We start from the raw sequence: 18808 nt of genomic DNA, 5'->3' as shown, positions 1-18808 counted from the left end.
AACAATAGACTTTCAGCATGCTTATTGAGAAGGGCACTCAACATGTACTGCACTGACACAAATGACTGATGATTGGTTGAAAGAAATTGATAATAATAAGATTTAGGGAGCTGTACTGTTAGAATTCAGTGCATCCTTTGATATTATTGACCATAACCTGTTGTTGAAAAAATGTATGTGTTATGGCTTTTCAACCTCTGCCATGTTGTGGATTCACAGCAATCTATCTAATATAACTCAGAGGGTTTTCTTTAATGGATGCTTCTCTAATGTCAAACATGTAAAGTATGCTGTACCGCAGGGCAGCTCTCTAGGCCCTCTACTCTTTTTTTTAACCAATGACCTGACACTGGCATTAAACAAAACATGTGTGTCCATGTATGCTGATGAGTCAACCGTATACACATCAGCAACCACAGCTAATGAAGTTACTGAAACTCAGTTGCAGTCTGTTTTAGAATGAGTGGCCAGGAATAAACTGGTCCTGAACATCTCTAAAATTAAAGGCCATTATAGTTGGTACAAATCATTCCTTAAGTTCTAGATCTCAGCTGAATCTGCTAATGAATGGTGTGGCTGTTGAACAGGTTGAGGAGACTAAATTACTCGGTGTTACCTTAGATTGTAAACTGTCATGGTCAAAACATATAGATTCAATGGTTGTAAAGATGGCGAGAGGTCTGGCCGTATTAAAGAGATGCTCTGCTTTTTTGACACCACACTCCAAAAAGCAAGTTCTGCAGGCTCTAGTTTTGTCTAATCTTGATTATTGTCCAGTTGTGTGGTCCAGTGCTGCAAGGAAAGACCTCGTTAAGCTGCATCTGGCCCAGAACAGAGCGGCACATTTAGCTCTTAATTGTAATCAGAGAGCTGATATAAATACTATGCATGCCAGTCTCTCTTGGCTAAGAGTTGAGGAGAGACTGACTGCATCACTTCTTCTTTTTTATAAGAAACAGTAATGTGTTGAAAATCCCAAATTGTTTGCATAGTCAACTTACACACAGCTATGACACACACACTTCTCCCACCAGACATACCACCAGGGGTCTTTTCACAGTCCCCACATCCAGAACACATTCAAGAAAGCGTACAGTATTATATAGAGCCCTTTTTGCATGGAACTTCCTTCCATCTTATATTGCTCAAATAAACAGAAAACCTGGTTTCAAAAAACAGATAAAGCAACACCTCGCGGCACAACACCTCTCCCCCATTTGACCTCGATAGTTTGTGTGTATGCATTGATATGTAGGCTACGTGTACCTTTAAAGAAAATGGAAGTAGTTCTGTCCTTGAGCTGTTCTTGACTATTGATGTTCTGTATTATGTCATTCTGTATTATATTTCATGTATTGTGTGAACCCCAGGAAGAGAAGCAGCTGCTATTGCAACAGCTAATGGGGATCCTAATAAAATACCAAAATACCAAATACCAATCTCCCTGCTAATGCACAGTTATTTCCATGCTAACAGACTAATCATGAATCTACAACCATCAACATACTGTTGTCTAATGTGCCTCCTTGTGTCTATCGTCAGGTGTTTACATTTATTGTATTTTAAATGTTTATCATTGTTATGACATTTGATTACAAAATACCTAGTCTGATATTGACATGGATGCGACGAATCACGAATCTACAGCCATCAACATCCTGTTGTCTTGCACATCTACAGTGCATTCAGAAAGTATTCAGACCCCTTGAATTTTTCCACATTTTAAGTCACAGCCTTATTCTAAAATGTTTTTTTTTTAACTCTACAATCTACACACAATATCCCATAATGAAAAAGCGAAAACAGGTTTTTAGAAATGTTTGCAAATGTATTTAAAAAAAATAGATACCTTATTTACATAAGTATTCAGACCCTTTGCTATGAGCCTCGAAATTGACCTCAGGTGCATCCTGTTCCCATTGATCATCCTTGAGATATTTCTACAACTTGATTGGAGTCCACCTTCGGTAAATGAAATTGATTGGACATGATTTGGAAATCCACACACCTGTCTATATAAGGTCCCATGATTGACAGTGCATGTCAGACAAAAAACCAAGAGGTCAAAGGAATTGGCTGTAGAGCTCTGAGACAGGATTGTGTCGAGGCACAGATCTGGGGAAGGGTACCAAAAACGGTCCGTTACTACACATTCTCCCCAAGGTCGAGTCATGAGTCCTCCGAAACATGACCCGCCAAGCCACGCTTCTTAACACTTAACCCAGATGCCAGCCGCACAAATGTGTCGGAGGAAACACATATCAGTGACGACCGTGGTCAGCATGCAGGCGCCTGGACAGCCCCAAGGAGTCGCTACAGCGCGATGAGCCAAGTAAAGCTCCCTGTCCAAACACTCCCCTAACCCGGATGGTGCTGGGCCAATTGTGCACCGCCCTATGAGACTCCCGATCATGGCCACCTAAAGGACTCTCAGACCATGAGAAACAAGAATCTCTGGTCTGATGAAACCAACATTGAACTCTTTGGCATGAATGCCAAGCATCCCATCTGGAGGAAACCTGGCACCATCTCTACGGTGAAGCGCGGTGGTGGAAGCATCATGCTGTGGGAATGTTTTTCAGTGGCAGGGACTGGGAGACTGGTCAGAATCGAGGGAAAGATGAACAGAGGAGAGAGTTCCTTGATGAAAAAAAGAGATATCCTTGATGAAAACCTGCTCCAGAGTGCTCAGGACATCAGACTGGGGCGAAGGTTCACCATCCAACAGGACAACGACCCTAAGCACACAGCCAAGGCAACGCAGGAGTGGCTTCAGGACAAGTTTCTGAATGTCCTTGAGTGGTCCAGCCAGAGCCCAGAATTGAACACAATCAAACATATCTGGAGAGACATGAAAATGGCTGTGCAGCCTTGCTCCCCATCCATCCTGATAGAGCTTGAGAGGATCTGCAGAGAAGAATGGGAGAAACTCCCCAAATACAGGTGTGCCAAGCTTGTAGCTTCATACCCAAGACTCAAGGCTGTAATCGCTGCCAAAGGTGTTTCAACAGTGTACTGAGTAAAGGGTCTGAATACTTGTGATATTTAATTTTATAAATATATTTATATATTTGAAAAATTTCAAAAAAATATTGTTGCTTTGTCATTATGGGGCATTGTGAGTAGATTGATGAAGAAAAAAAAACAATTTAATACATTTCAGTATAACGCTATAACGTAACGAAATGTTGAAATATTCAAGGGGTCCGAATACCTTCCGAATGCACTGTAATGTGCTTCTATTGTCAGAATAAATACCAAGCAACTGGGGCTGCTGGCTGGGCGATCACATCTGTTACACCTATTAAAATCAATCAATATTCCCTATGAACATCCATCAACATTCACTATAAACATCTATCAACATGTTTTAGGGTGAACGTTTTAGGTTGAATGTTTTAGGGTGTGTTGTGAATTGTAAAACAAAAAAAACACATAAAACCTGTCTTGTCAATGTGTAAAAGATGTATTGGGAGGAATTACTGTCCAGACTTGTCTTCGCTAAACTACCAATGTTTTCAATCAAATATTTTGGGTGAAGCAGTGAACACACAGCCCACATGCACTGAATTGCAAACTATTTAAGGTAATTAATCTTACCTAAGCCCTAAAATCGTCAGTGTCAAGTATATTTGTAAGGGCCTCCCTTGAGGACTAGGTGTAGTTTCTAATGACTTTTAAGGCTTATATAAGAGGCAGTGACTCATACCTGATGGGGGCTAAAATATTTGAAGTGCTCTGTGACAAGTTGCAGCTGAGGATACATGTTGAATTTTTTAAGTATTACAGTCAGAAGTGTAAGCATGTAAACAACAGAAACTCAGTGAAAGAAAAGACAGTTTGATTTAGACTCCTGGGTTTCTTGGATATGAGTCATTTCAGACAGTTGGTTAGCTTTTTAGCACTCACTATTGGATATAGACACAGTATATACAGAGTTGTAGTGGGGGATATACGCAGGGATATTAAGATGTACAGTATACGCCCAAAAATGTCATTGGGCATTGCACATACTCATACTCATATTCTTAATCTCCACTGATGCGTATACAAGTAGTATAGCGGAAGTATACCCCGTATCAATTATGTAATTCAATAGAGAAATAATGTACAAAGTAGCCTACACAATCGCAAAGCACGTGAACTATATTCACATGCACACATAGCTAGTTTCACCGGAATATCAGACAGCAAGAGCCTGCAGCTCTCAACTGGTTGTGGCATGGAGCAGCTCACAGAATTAAACGACATCGGTAGCCGGTAGCTGAAGTATTCGTTAAATCTTTGCCATGCGCAATTCAGTCATCATGCACTGTAAAATAATATATATAGTTTCAACGAATTATTATTAAGTAACTGGTTCCACATCCTTGTTTTGATTACTTACTTTTCCAAGTATTACCATTGTTGGCACAAATTTAGCTCCAATTTGAGAAAACGTAGGCAAAAAAATTCCGTCAATTTAAAATGATGTGTTTGCTCAATTTGTCTCATATGCTCATGCAACTAGAAATTATAATTTGTGAAATGTACCTACAAAAGGCTGTGGAATTAGTTAAACACACACAATGGTTTTAACATATAATGTTTTCAACGTAAATATTTGACACACGTTAACGTACAGCATTACATTGTGCATGTTCATTTACACACAAACTATTATTCATCATGTCGTCACCTGGGATTTGAACTTCAAACCTCCAGCTACACCACCATGTCTGTGTCAATTATCAGTTAATCTGACTATTCTCTCATCATTGATTTGATTTACATGACCTATTTCAGCTATTTTAGTTTTTTAGTTATGGTTGTCTAATGTTGGTGGGGCATATTACTCTGTTTAAATTGTACTCCTTAATCACAATGATAAATTAAATAATCATGTTGAACATTAATTACTTTATAAATGAACATGCACAATGTAATCATGTAAATTGAAAATGTTGTGTGTTATTAATAGCACTGTGTGTGTAACTACTTCTGCAGCCTTTTTTAGGTAAGATGCTCAGATAATAATTATGAGTTAAATGAACATATGAGACAATTTGAGCAAACGTCATTTTAAATCGACAGATATTTCAGCCTATGTTTTCTCAAGTTGGAGCTAAATTTAGGGGAAAAAATGTAGGTAACACTAGGACCAAAAAGTTGATTAAGCAAAAAAAAAAGCCTGTGGAACCAGTTACTTAATAATAATTCAAATCAAATCAAATCAAATTTTATTTGTCACATACACATGGTTAGCAGATGTTAATGCGAGTGTAGCGAAATGCTTGTGCTTCTAGTTCCGACAATGCAGTAATAACGAACAAGTAATCTAACTAACAATTCCAAAAAAACTACTGTCTTATACACAGTGTAAGGGGATAAAGAATATGTACATAAGGATATATGAATGAGTGATGGTACAGAGCAGCATAGGCAAGATACAGTAGATGATATCGAGTACAGTATATACATATGAGATGAGTATGTAAACCAAGTGGCGTAGTTAAAGTGGCTAGTGATACATGTATTACATAAGGATGCAGTCGATGATATAGAGTACAGTATCTACGTATGCATATGAGATGAATAATGTAGGGTAAGTAACATTATATAAGGTAGCATTGTTTAAAGTGGCTAGTGATATATTTACATCATTTCCCATCAATTCCCATGATTAAAGTGGCTGGAGTAGAGTCAGTGTCATTGACAGTGTGTTGGCAGTAGCCACTCAATGTTAGTGGTGGCTGTTTAACAGTCTGATGGCCTTGAGATAGAAGCTGTTTTTCAGTCTCTCGGTCCCAGCTTTGATGCACCTGTACTGACCTCACCTTCTGGATGACAGCGGGGTGAACAGGCAGTGGCTCGGGTGGTTGATGTCCTTGATGATCTTTATGGCCTTCCTGTAGCATCGGGTGGTGTAGGTGTCCTGGAGGGCAGGTAGTTTGCCCCCGGTGATGCGTTGTGCAGACCTCACTACCCTCTGGAGAGCCTTACGGTTGAGGGCGGTGCAGTTGCCATACCAGGCGGTGATACAGCCCGCCAGGATGCTCTCGATTGTGCATCTGTAGAAGTTTGTGAGTGCTTTTGGTGACAAGCCGAATTTCTTCAGCCTCCTGAGGTTGAAGAGGCGCTGCTGCGCCTTCCTCACGATGCTGTCTGTGTGAGTGGACCAATTCAGTTTGTCTGTGATGTGTATGCCGAGGAACTTAAAACTTGCTACCCTCTCCACTACTGTTCCATCGATGTGGATGGGGGGGTGTTCCCTCTGCTGTTTCCTGAAGTCCACAATCATCTCCTTAGTTTTGTTGACGTTGAGTGTGAGGTTATTTTCCTGACACCACACTCCGAGGGCCCTCACCTCCTCCCTGTAGGCCGTCTCGTCGTTATTGGTAATCAAGCCTACCACTGTTGTGTCGTCCGCAAACTTGATGATTGAGTTGGAGGCGTGCATGACCACGCAGTCGTGGGTGAACAGGGAGTACAGGAGAGGGCTCAGAACGCACCCTTGTGGGGCCCCAGTGTTGAGGATCAGCGGGGAGGAGATGTTGTTGCCTACCCTCACCACCTGGGGGCGGCCCGTCAGGAAGTCCAGTACCCAGTTGCACAGGGCGGGGTCGAGACCCAGGGTCTCAAGCTTGATGACGAGCTTGGAGGGTACTATGGTGTTGAATGCCGAGCTGTAGTCGATGAACAGCATTCTCACATAGGTATTCCTCTTGTCCAGATGGGTTAGGGCAGTGTGCAGTGTGGTTGAGATTGCATCATCTGTGGACCTATTTGGGCGGTAAGCAAATTGGAGTGGGTCAAGGGTGTCAGGTAGGGTGGAGGTGATATGGTCCTTGACTAGTCTCTCAAAGCACTTCATGATGACGGATGTTTTATTTTATTTATTTTATTTTACCTTTATTTAACCAGGTAGGCAAGTTGAGAACAAGTTCTCATTTACAATTGCGACCTGGCCAAGATAAAGCAAAGCAGTTCGACAGATAAAACGACACAGAGTTACACATGGAGTGAAAACAAACATACAGTCAATAATGCAGTATAAACAAGTCTATATACAATGTGAGCAAATGAGGTGAGAAGGGAGGTAAAGGCAAAAAAAGGCCATGATGGCAAAGTAAATACAATATAGCAAGTAAAATACTGGAATGGTAGTTTTGCAATGGAAGAATGTGCAAAGTAGAAATAAAAAAATAATGGGGTGCAAAGGAGCAAAATAAATAAATAAATAAAAATTAAATACAGTTGGGAAAGAGGTAGTTGTTTGGGCTAAATTTTAGGTGGGCTATGTACAGGTGCAGTAATCTGTGAGCTGCTCTGACAGTTGGTGCTTAAAGCTAGTGAGGGAGATAAGTGTTTCCAGTTTCAGAGATTTTTGTAGTTCGTTCCAGTCATTGGCAGCAGAGAACTGGAAGGAGAGGCGGCCAAAGAAAGAATTGGTCTTGGGGGTGACTAGAGAGATATACCTGCTGGAGCGTGTGCTACAGGTGGGAGATGCTATGGTGACCAGCGAGCTGAGATAAGGGGGGACTTTACCTAGCAGGGTCTTGTAGATGACATGGAGCCAGTGGGTTTGGCGACGAGTATGAAGCGAGGGCCAGCCAACGAGAGCGTACAGGTCGCAATGGTGGGTAGTATATGGGGCTTTGGTGATAAAACGGATTGCACTGTGATAGACTGCATCCAATTTGTTGAGTAGGGTATTGGAGGCTATTTTGTAAATGACATCGCCAAAGTCGAGGATTGGTAGGATGGTCAGTTTTACAAGGGTATGTTTGGCAGCATGAGTGAAGGATGCTTTGTTGCGAAATAGGAAGCCAATTCTAGATTTAACTTTGGATTGGAGATGTTTGATATGGGTCTGGAAGGAGAGTTTACAGTCTAACCAGACACCTAAGTATTTGTAGTTGTCCACGTATTCTAAGTCAGAGCCGTCCAGAGTAGTGATGTTGGACAGGCGGGTAGGTGCAGGTAGCGATCGGTTGAAGAGCATGCATTTAGTTTTACTTGTATTTAAGAGCAATTGGAGGCCACGGAAGGAGAGTTGTATGGCATTGAAGCTTGCCTGGAGGGTTGTTAACACAGTGTCCAAAGAAGGGCCGGAAGTATACAGAATGGTGTCGTCTGCGTAGAGGTGGATCAGGGACTCACCAGCAGCAAGAGCGACCTCATTGATGTATACAGAGAAGAGAGTCGGTCCAAGAATTGAACCCTGTGGCACCCCCATAGAGACTGCCAGAGGTCCGGACAGCAGACCCTCCGACTTGACACACTGAACTCTATCAGAGAAGTAGTTGGTGAACCAGGCGAGGCAATCATTTGAGAAACCAAGGCTGTCGAGTCTGCCGATGAGGATATGGTGATTGACAGAGTCGAAAGCCTTGGCCAGATCAATGAATACGGCTGCACAGTAATGTTTCTTATCGATGGCGGTTAAGATATCGTTTAGGACCTTGAGCGTGGCTGAGGTGCACCCATGACCAGCTCTGAAACCAGATTGCATAGCAGAGAAGGTATGGTGAGATTCGAAATGGTCGGTAATCTGTTTGTTGACTTGGCTTTCGAAGACCTTAGAAAGGCACGGTAGGATAGATATAGGTCTGTAGCAGTTTGGGTCAAGAGTGTCCCCCCCTTTGAAGAGGGGGATGACCGCAGCTGCTTTCCAATCTTTGGGAATCTCAGACGACACGAAAGAGAGGTTGAACAGGCTAGTAATAGGGGTGGCAACAATTTCGGCAGATAATTTTAGAAAGAAAGGGTCCAGATTGTCTAGCCCGGCTGATTTGTAGGGGTCCAGATTTTGCAGCTCTTTCAGAACATCAGCTGAATGGATTTGGGAGAAGGAGAAATGGGGAAGGCTTGGGCGAGTTGCTGTTGGGGGTGCAGTGCTGTTGTCCGGGGTAGGAGTAGCCAGGTGGAAAGCATGGCCAGCCGTAGAAAAATGCTTATTGAAATTCTCAATTATGGTGGATTTATCAGTGGTGACAGTGTTTCCTATCTTCAGTGCAGTGGGCAGCTGGGAGGAGGTGTTCTTATTCTCCATGGACTTTACAGTGTCCCAGAACTTTTTTGAGTTAGTGTTGCAGGAAGCAAATTTCTGCTTGAAAAAGCTAGCCTTGGCTTTTCTAACTGCCTGTGTATAATGATTTCTAGCTTCCCTGAACAGCTGCATATCACGGGGGCTGTTCGATGCTAATGCAGAACGCCATAGGATGTTTTTGTGTTGGTTAAGGGCAGTCAGGTCTGGGGAGAACCAAGGGCTATATCTGTTCCTGGTTCTAAATTTCTTGAATGGGGCATGTTTATTTAAGATGGTTAGGAAGGCATTTTTAAAAAATATCCAGGCATCCTCTACTGACGGGATGAGATCAATATCCTTCCAGGATACCCCGGCCAGGTCGATTAGAAAGGCCTGCTCGCAGAAGTGTTTCAGGGAGCGTTTTACAGTGATGAGTGGAGGTCGTTTGACCGCTGACCCATTACGGATGCAGGCAATGAGGCAGTGATCGCTGAGATCTTGGTTGAAGACAGCAGAGGTGTATTTAGAGGGGAAGTTGGTTAGGATGATATCTATGAGGGTGCCCGTGTTTAAGGTTTTGGGGAGGTACCTGGTAGGTTCATTGATTATTTGTGTGAGATTGAGGGCATCAAGTTTAGATTGTAGGATGGCTGGGGTGTTAAGCATGTTCCAGTTTAGGTCGCCTAGCAGCACGAACTCTGAAGATAGATGGGGGGCAATCAGTTCACATATGGTGTCCAGAGCACAGCTGGGGGCAGAGGGTGGTCTATAGCAGGCGGCAACGGTGAGAGACTTGTTTTTAGAGAGGTGGATTTTTAAAAGTAGAAGTTCAAATTGTTTGGGTACAGACCTGGATAGTAGGACAGAACTCTGCAGGCTATCTTTGCAGTAGATTGCAACACCGCCCCCTTTGGCAGTTCTATCTTGTCTGAAAATGTTGTAGTTTGGAATTAAAACTTCAGAATTTTTGGTGGTCTTCCTAAGCCAGGATTCAGACACAGCTAGAACATCCGGGTTGGCAGAGTGTGCTAAAGCAGTGAATAGAACAAACTTAGGGAGGAGGCTTCTAATGTTAACATGCATGAAACCAAGGCTATTACGGTTACAGAAGTCGTCAAAAGAGAGCGCCTGGGGAATAGGAGTGGAGCTAGGCACTGCAGGGCCTGGATTCACCTCTACATCGCCAGAGGAACATAGGAGGAGTAGAATAAGGGTACGGCTAAAAGCTATGAGAATTGGTCGTCTAGAACGTCTGGAACATAGAGTAAAAGGAGGTTTCTGGGGGCGATAAAATAGCATGTGAGTGCTACGGGGCGGTAGTCGTTTAGCTCAGTTACCTTAGCTTTCTTGGGCCTGCAGCCTTGCGAGGGTTAACACGTCTAAATGTCTTACTCACTTCGGCTGCAGTGAAGGAGAGACCGCATGTTTTCGTTGCAGGCCGTGTCAGTGGCACTGTATTGTCCTCAAAGCGGGCAAAAAAGTTATTTAGTCTGCCTGGGAGCAAGACATCCTGGTCCGTGACTGGGCTGGGTTTCTTCCTGTAGTCCGTGATTGACTGTAGACCCTGCCACATGCCTCTTGTGTCTGAGCCGTTGAATTGAGATTCTACTTTGTCTCTGTACTGGCGCTTAGCTTGTTTGATAGCCTTGCGGAGGGAATAGCTGCACTGTTTGTATTCAGTCATGTCACCATTGAAACAACTACATAGTTTTTTTGACATTGGGTGCTGTTTGAGTGAACATTTCTAAAGGCTTTACCCCAAAATCTTCCCAATTAATTATTGACTGCAAAGACTGATATCATGATGATTCGTATCAATCGGGAGAGCATTTGTTTATCCAATTCTGCATTAAATGTCGGCTGCAAAGTAAGCCTACCTGGCAGAATGATATCATGATGATTTTAATCAATCGGGAGGGCATTTGTTTAGCAAATTGTGCCGTCCTATGTAGCCAAGGTGGAAAAATCTGCCTTTCTGGCCCTGAGCAAAGGCAGTTAACCCCAACAACAACTGCTCCCGATTATGGCGCCGATTATGTTGATTAAAGAAGCCCCCCCCCACCGCTCTGATTCAGAGGGGTTGTATTAATTAATGCGGAACACACATTTCGGTTGGCTGCATTCAGTTATGCAAATGACTAGGTACCCTCTTTCCTGACATTATACAGTTCAGAAACATCGCTAGCCAAACAATATTTTGCTAGGTGCACAATTTAATGAAAGTGCACCCAACTATTTTATTTTACTAGGCAAGTCAGTTAAGAACAAATTCTTATTTACAATGATGGCCTACCCCAGCCAAACTCACGCTGGGCCAATTGGGCCCAGCCAAACCCACGCTGGGCCACGCCAGCCATGCCCACACTGTGCCACGCTGGGGCAATTGTGCGCCACCCTATGGGACTCCCAATCACACCCAGTTGTGATACAGCCTGGAATCAAACCAGGGTCTGTAGTGATGCCTCTAGCACTGAGATGAAGTGCCTTAGACTGCTGCACCACTCAGGAGCCTCAGTTTGAGACAGTTGACAATTTCATGTATGGAGAGAAGTAACATATTCTAACAAGTCATAAGTCAAACCATTATACCTGGATGCTGGATGTAAGGTGCTATCGACACTTAGTACAATTGATTTAGTGTCCTGAGTGGTATGTACATGAGTTCAGACAGTGTGTTAGCAATATATCACTTACTCCCGACAAAAAAATAACATTTTATTTAGTCTTGATTTATATTGCTATGTGATATTAGTTCAGGAAGTTTTTTGTATATCACTTGTTGGATCTAGACCGCAAACATACCTCTCTCATGCGTAACTTCCACACCTCATCAGAGTCCATTAGCAGGGAGCCAGTGGCATTTTGAAGCTGCTGGGACATGGCACTGGGGGCAGGGCACTGCCACTTAGGCAGAGCAAGTATGGCCAGAGTGGGGGTGATGAAGCTAAAGGTACCCCCCTGGAGGATTGGCAACCTGTGGAAAGAAAGAGGCAACCAGTAGAATGCATGGGTTAAGGATGGGCTGGTCTGGTTCATCTACCAGTAGTCTGCCTGGTAGCAAAAAAGTTTTAAGATTAAAAGAGTACAACTACCCTGGGCTTTTTAGATGAGTTTAGCTAACCTTTGACCTAAAGGTGTATAGATGCAGATTGTCAAAGAAGCTCAAGTTAACTCGATCACGACATACCCAATATTATCCCAATGTCGTATCAATGGCCACGGAATGATTCCTGATATCTGGAGCCAAGAAATGATGTATAGTAACGATAAGCTTAATTGAAATGGGTAGGTGGTTGGGTAGCTAGTAAGGTAGCTAGTTGGGTAGCTAGTAAGGTAGCTGGTTGGGTAGCTAGTAAGGTAGCAGGTTGGGTAGCTAGTAAGGTAGCTGGTTGGGTAGCTAGTGAGGTAGCTGGTTGGGTAGCTAGTGAGGTAGCTGGTTGGGTAGCTAGTAAGGTAGCTGGTTGGGTAGCTAGTAAGGTAGCTGGTTGGGTAGCTACTGTAGGTGCCTATTTGCCTGATTTCTTCCACTGGATGCATCCCTGGTCCAGTAGTTTTAGCCTTATACAACCAACCCATTTTGGTCTTACAACAGTTGAGATACACTGAGTGCAAAAAACATTAAGGACACCTGCTCTTTCCATGAAAGACTGACCAGGTTAATCCAGGTGAAAGCTATGATCCCTTCTTGATGTCACTTTTTAAATCCACTTCAATCAGTGTAGATGAAGGGGAGGAGACGGGTTAAAGAAGGATTTTTAAGTCTTTAGACAATTGAGACATGGATTGTGTATATGTGTCATTCAAAGGGTGAATGGGCCAGACAAATATTGAAATGCTTTAAGTAAGTTCCAGGCGCACTGGTTTGTATCAAGAACTGCAACGCCATACTAAGAAGGTGTTCCTAATGTTTAGTCTACTCAGTGCATATTCAGTGTCATTACTGTATACTACTAGAGGGTACACGTATTAGTTCAAACCAGCTTAAATAAATAAGGTTGCAATTAGGTTATGTTTATGATACATAACTGCTGGGCTGTGATAGACTCATCTGGGTGATTGTCGAGTCTTATAGTGATATAATACCATACTGACCAATCCTGCACCTGGGCTCTTCAGCTCTAACTCATGGAAACTCAACATAAGGCTTTGGACAGGAATCATTCTTAAACTGTGGTAGGCCCAGGCCCTAAACCTGTCTTCACTATACTGTACATTAGGGCATTAAGCTGTCTGGAACTTTACTTTACTTAGAACTGTAGACAGATATTTCCAAAAGGATTACCTAGATGGAAAAAAACTCAGCCAAAAAAGAAACGTCCCTTTTTCAGGACCCTGTCTTTTTCAGGACCCTATCTTTCAAAGATAATTCGTAAAAATCAAATTAACTTCACAGATCTTCATTGAAAAGGGTTTAAACACTGTTTCCCATGCTTGTTCAATGAACCATAAACAATTAATGAACATGCACCTGTGGAACAGTCGTGAAGACACGAACAGCTTACAGACGGTAGGCATTTAAGGTCACAGTTATGACAACTTAGGATACTAAATAGGCCTTTCTACTGACTCTGAAAAACACCAAAGGAAAGATGCCCAGGTTCCCTGCTCATCTGTGTGAAAGGGCAATAAATTGCAATGTCCGTACTGTGAGACGCCTAAGACAGCGCTACTGGGAGACAGAATGGACAGCTGATCGTCCTTGCACGGGCAAACCATGTGCAACAACACCTGCACAGGATCGGTACATCCGAGCATCAAACCTGCAGGACAGGTACAGGATGGCAAAAACAACTGACAGAGTTACACCAGGAACGCATAATCCCTCCATCAGTGCTCAGACTGTCCGCAAAAGGCTGAGAGAAGCTGGACTGAGGGCTTGTAGGCCTGTTGTAATGCAGGTCCTTTCCAGACAACATCGGCAACAACGTTGCCTAAGGGCACCAACCCACCGTCGCTGGACCAGACAGGACTGGCAAAAAGTGCTCTTCAATGACAAGTCGTGGTTTTGTCTCACCCGGGTGATGGTCGGAGTCGCGTAGATCGTCGAAGGAATGAGTGTTACACCGAGGCCTGTACAGTAATCTGGAGCAGTTGGAGGGTCCGTCATGGTCTGGGGTGGTGTGTCACAGCATCATCGGACTGAGCTTGTTGTCATTGCAGGCAATCTCAATGCTGTGCGTTACAGGGAAGACATCCTCCTCCTTCATGTGGTACCCTTGCTGCAGGCTCATCCTGACATGACCCTCCAGCCCGACAATGCCACCAGCCATACTGCTCGTTCTGTGCGTGATTTCCTGCAAGACAGGAATGTCAATGCTCTGCCATGGCCAGCGAAGTGCCCAGATCTCAATCCCATTGAGCACGTCTGGGATCTGTTGGATTGGAAGGTGAGGGCTAGGGCCATTCCCCCAAGAAATGTCTGGGAACTTGCAGGTGCCTTGGTGGAAGAGTGGGGTAACATCTCACAGCAAGAACTGGTCAATATGGTGCAGTCCATGAGGAGGACATACACTGCAGTACTTAATGCAGCTGGTGGCTACACCAGATACGGACTGTTACTTTTGATTTTGACCCCCCCCCCCTTTTTTTCAGGGATACATTATTCCATTCCTGATAGTCACATGTCTGTGGAACTTGTTCAGTTTATGGCTCAGTTGTTGAATCTTGTTATGTTCATACAAATATTTACACATGTTCAGTTCGCTGAACATTAACGCAGTTGACAGTGAGAGGACGTTTCTTTTTTTGCTGAGTTTAGAGAAGAATTTATGTTAAGTTCAGATCGTTGTTTCGGTTCAGATCATTGTTTGGGTTCAGATCGCTGTTTGGGTTCAGATCTCTGTTTGGGTTCAGATGTGTGTTTGGTTTCAGATGTGTGTTTGGTTTCAGATGTGTGTTTGGTTTCAGATGTGTGTTTGGTTTCAGATGTGTGTTTGGGTTCAGATGTGTGTTTGGGTTCAGATGTGTGTTTGGGTTCAGATGTGTGTTTGGGTTCAGATGTGTGCACGATTGCGTGTCTACTCAAGCATGCATGCACACAGCCTTGTCTGTGTGTTCTTCTAAGCCTCTGTGGGTTTAAAGTAGGCTCCTACATGTGTTTGCATTTATACATCCTTGTGTCTATACACTGAGGCCTATACACTGAGTGTACAAAACATTAAGAACACCTTCCCACCTCTTCATCTACACTGATTGAAGTGGATTAAACAAGTGACATCAATATGAGATCAAAGCTTTCTCCTGGATTCACCTGGTCAGTCTAAGTCATGGAATGAGCAGGTGTTCTTTTTAAATACATTTTATTTATACTTTATTTAACTCAGCAAGTTATCACAGGTTAGGGTTTCTACATGGAGTGTACTACCTGTGGTTGGCACTGGAGAGCACCCGTGGGTTTCCTCTAGTATCCAGGTGACCCTGATTGGGCTTATTGGGATCACCTGCTTCATGACTATTTAGGTTCCTCTGTGGACTGGGCCAGCTGCTCAAGTCTCGTTCAGTGTTCCCTTGCTTGGTTGTTTTGATATGAAGCCCTTAAGTAAATATTCTGGATTTACCCTTACCTCTGCCTGCTGTGAATCTGGGTCAAAGTTCATACTAGCACTAATGTCAAACCAGTCAGTTAACAACAAACTCTTATTTACAATGACGGCCTACCCTGGCCAAACCCAGACGATGCTGGGCCAATTGTGCACTACCCTATGCGACTCCCAATCACTGCAGGATGTGATTCAGCCTGGATTTGAACCAGGGACTGTAGTGATGCCACTTACACTGAAATGCAGTGCCTTAGACCACTGCGTCACACGGGAGCCCAAGTGGTGCAGCGGTTTTGTACAATCAGTGTATATATAAGTCGGAAGTTTACGTACACCTTAGCCAAAAACATTTAAACTCAGTTTTCACAATTCCTGACATTTAATCCTTGTAAAAATTCCCTGTTAAAGGTCAGTTAGGATCACCACTTTATTTTAAAACTGTGAAATGTTGGAATAAAAGTAAAGATAATTATTTATTTCAGCTTTTATTTCTTTCATCACGTTCCCTGTGGGTCAGAAGTTTACATACACTCAATTAGTATTTGGTAGCATTGCCTTTAAATTGTTTATCTTGGGTCAAACGTTTCGGATAACCTTCCAGAAGCTTTCCACAATGAGTTAGGTGAATTTTGGCCCATTCCTCCTGACAGAGCTGGTGTAACTGAGTCATGTTTGTAGGCCTCCTTGCTCGCACACGCTTTTTCAGTTCTGTCCACAAGTTTTCTATAGGATTGAGGTCAGGGCTTTGTGATGGCCACTCCAATACCTTGACTTTGTTGTCCTTAAGCCATTTTGCCACTTCTTTGGAAGTATGCTTGGGGTCATTGTTCATTTGGAAGACCCATTTGCGACCAAGCTTTAACTTCCTGACTGATGTCTTGAGATGTTGCTTCAATATATCCACATAATTTTCCTGCCTCATGATGCAAGCTATTTTGTGCACCAGTCCCTCCTGCAGCAAAGCATCCTCACAACATGATGCTGCCACCCTCGTGCTTCACGGTTGGGATGGTGTTCTTCTGCTTGCAAGCCTCCCCCTTTTTCCTCCAAACAGAACAATGGTCATTATAGCCAAACACCTTTATTTTGTTTCCTCAGACCAGAGGACATTTCTCCAAAAAGTACGATCTTTGTCCCCATGTGCAGTTGCAAACTCTCTGGCTTTTTATGACGGTTTTGGAGCAGTGGCTTCTTCCTTGCTGAGCGGCCTTTCAGGTTATGTCGATATAGGACTTGTTTTACTGTGGATAAAGATACTTTGGTATTACTTGTGTCATGCACAAAGTAGATGTCCTAACCGACTTGCCATAACTATAGTTTGTTAACAAGAAATGTGTGGAGTTGTTGGGGTCATTAAAACTCATTTTCAACCTAAGTGTATATAAACTTCTGACTTCAACTGTATGTGTGTGCCCTTATGTGAAAGGTAAGCTATTAAGGAAATGCCAAGAGGACTAACTACCTGGTTCCGATAGTGGTCTGAAGCAATGTGCACACACCCGACACAAAGAATATGGTGGAGATGAGTAGGCTCTTGGCGGCGTTGTTGTTTCCAATACAGAGAGGCTCGGCCAGGATCAGAGGCACTGCAATTATGCCACCGAATGCCAGGATATAATGCTGTTGACAGAAGCAGAAGAAAGACCGAAAGGCATGCGCATGAAATGTCATGGTCCGAGTCACAGTATATTGTAAACAGATAACCGTAACAACAGAACAACCCCTGAAAGACACATTGACATACCTGTCATGACTTGATATCACACACAAATACAAATGTCAGAACACACTGTTCTAATACTATTATGATTAGGCTACATACACCTTTACTATTTTCCCCATTCTTTTTCAGTCCAAACTTTTAAAGCGATAGTGAATAAGCCCTTTTTCTACCTAACCAAAGTCAGAGTAACTCATGGATAACATTTATATGTTTATGGGACGTGAAGACTTCCAGCTGTTGCGCTCAAGCTAGTTAGCGATGGCTCACAAAACGACCTCCAAATTCCTTCAATCTGCACTCAATCAGAGACATAAAAATGGTATCCATATGTTCATCGGACTCTGGGTAAGTAGAAAAAGGGCTTCATTGCCTAAATCTATCACTATCCCTTTTAAGCTCTTCACAGGTTTTGGTTTAGCCTAGATCTCCCTTGGCCCAGGCCAAAACCACATTTCGCACATAACTTTCGCATAATGCGTTCATTGAAGTTGGATAACACCAACATTGGCCCAGGTCTTAGCTGGCCCTCCTCTTTTCAGTGGTAGCCTTAATCACCCTAAACACCGGCCTGACCTTACAAACACATTGTTGAAATCAGTAGTGTGAAAACATATTTGCTGAATGACTACAGGATATGCATTTAATTGTCCCCTCAGCTCCTCTGTTACTTTCTTTGACATGTTAGCCCTGGGCTTTAAGCATGTAGGTGTGCAAATGCTTGTGTTATACTAGCATAACACAAGCATGGCAAAACATTTTAGTGGCCTCCCTCTTGACGGTGTAGATAATTAAAAAAAATGTTTTACAGTTAATTTCCTGCAATTCTACTCATTTTGTCATGGGGTAGAGAGCAAAAATGTGCCGTTTTGCAGGTAATTTCCTGCAATTCTGCACCTTTTGTAATGACTTATGCCATGTTAATATAAAATGAGTGAGAATGACTAACAAAATCAATGGGGGCCCCCTGGAGGTTAGGGGCCTGCGTGCCCAGTTGGTATTCGGCCATGGTTAATACAAGTTTAGATAGCTGGCTAGACTAACTACCAATCTAAAAATGGGCAAAACTGCTGATGCACAACTGAATTTTGAATTTGCACCTGGTGTATTCTTACTGCCAAGAGACCCCAACTGGTGCCCTAAGTGACCGATTATGTCGCTTATGCCTGGAACTGGATAGTCCAGTGTTGACACAGTGCAGTGGAAAAATACCCTATTAGTCGATAATGACATTTGGTTTAAAGGGATAGGTCAGGATTTTGGCAATGAAGCTACATTAACAGCAACAACAAAAATGTAAGCACAAAATAAGGCCTACCATTAATATAACTACCGCTACCATTAGTAATATAAGTTACTACATACATACAGTGGTGTCCAAACTTATTGACACCCTTGATAAAGATGAACAAAAATGATGTATAAAATAAGTAATTCAAATACTGAGCTATATTGTATGCTAAAAATATATATTATTTTATACTAATATAATTGCTCAGAGAGTCATATTTCTTTTATCAAAAAGGTAGGGTTCAAAAT

General features: G+C 42.9%; 1 protein-coding gene across 1 annotated transcript in view; it reads right to left on the bottom strand.

Moving 5' to 3' along the window:
* Window positions 1-18808, bottom strand: part of si:dkey-106n21.1 (solute carrier family 23 member 2) — a 74545-nt gene that overhangs the window by 43587 nt on the left and 12150 nt on the right. Inside the window, exons 3-4 of the mRNA XM_020456942.2 lie at window positions 17012-17169; window positions 11813-11984 (exon numbers count right to left, since the gene is read on the bottom strand). Coding sequence (XP_020312531.1) covers window positions 11813-11984; window positions 17012-17169 — 330 coding nt within the window. The remainder of the gene's footprint in view (window positions 1-11812; window positions 11985-17011; window positions 17170-18808) is intronic.

This window comes from Oncorhynchus kisutch, linkage group LG22 (genome assembly GCF_002021735.2).
Source record: "Oncorhynchus kisutch isolate 150728-3 linkage group LG22, Okis_V2, whole genome shotgun sequence".
Taxonomy (NCBI): domain Eukaryota; kingdom Metazoa; phylum Chordata; class Actinopteri; order Salmoniformes; family Salmonidae; genus Oncorhynchus; species Oncorhynchus kisutch.
Note: the sequence above shows the minus strand (reverse complement) of the source record. Positions and strands in the feature narration are given on the sequence as shown.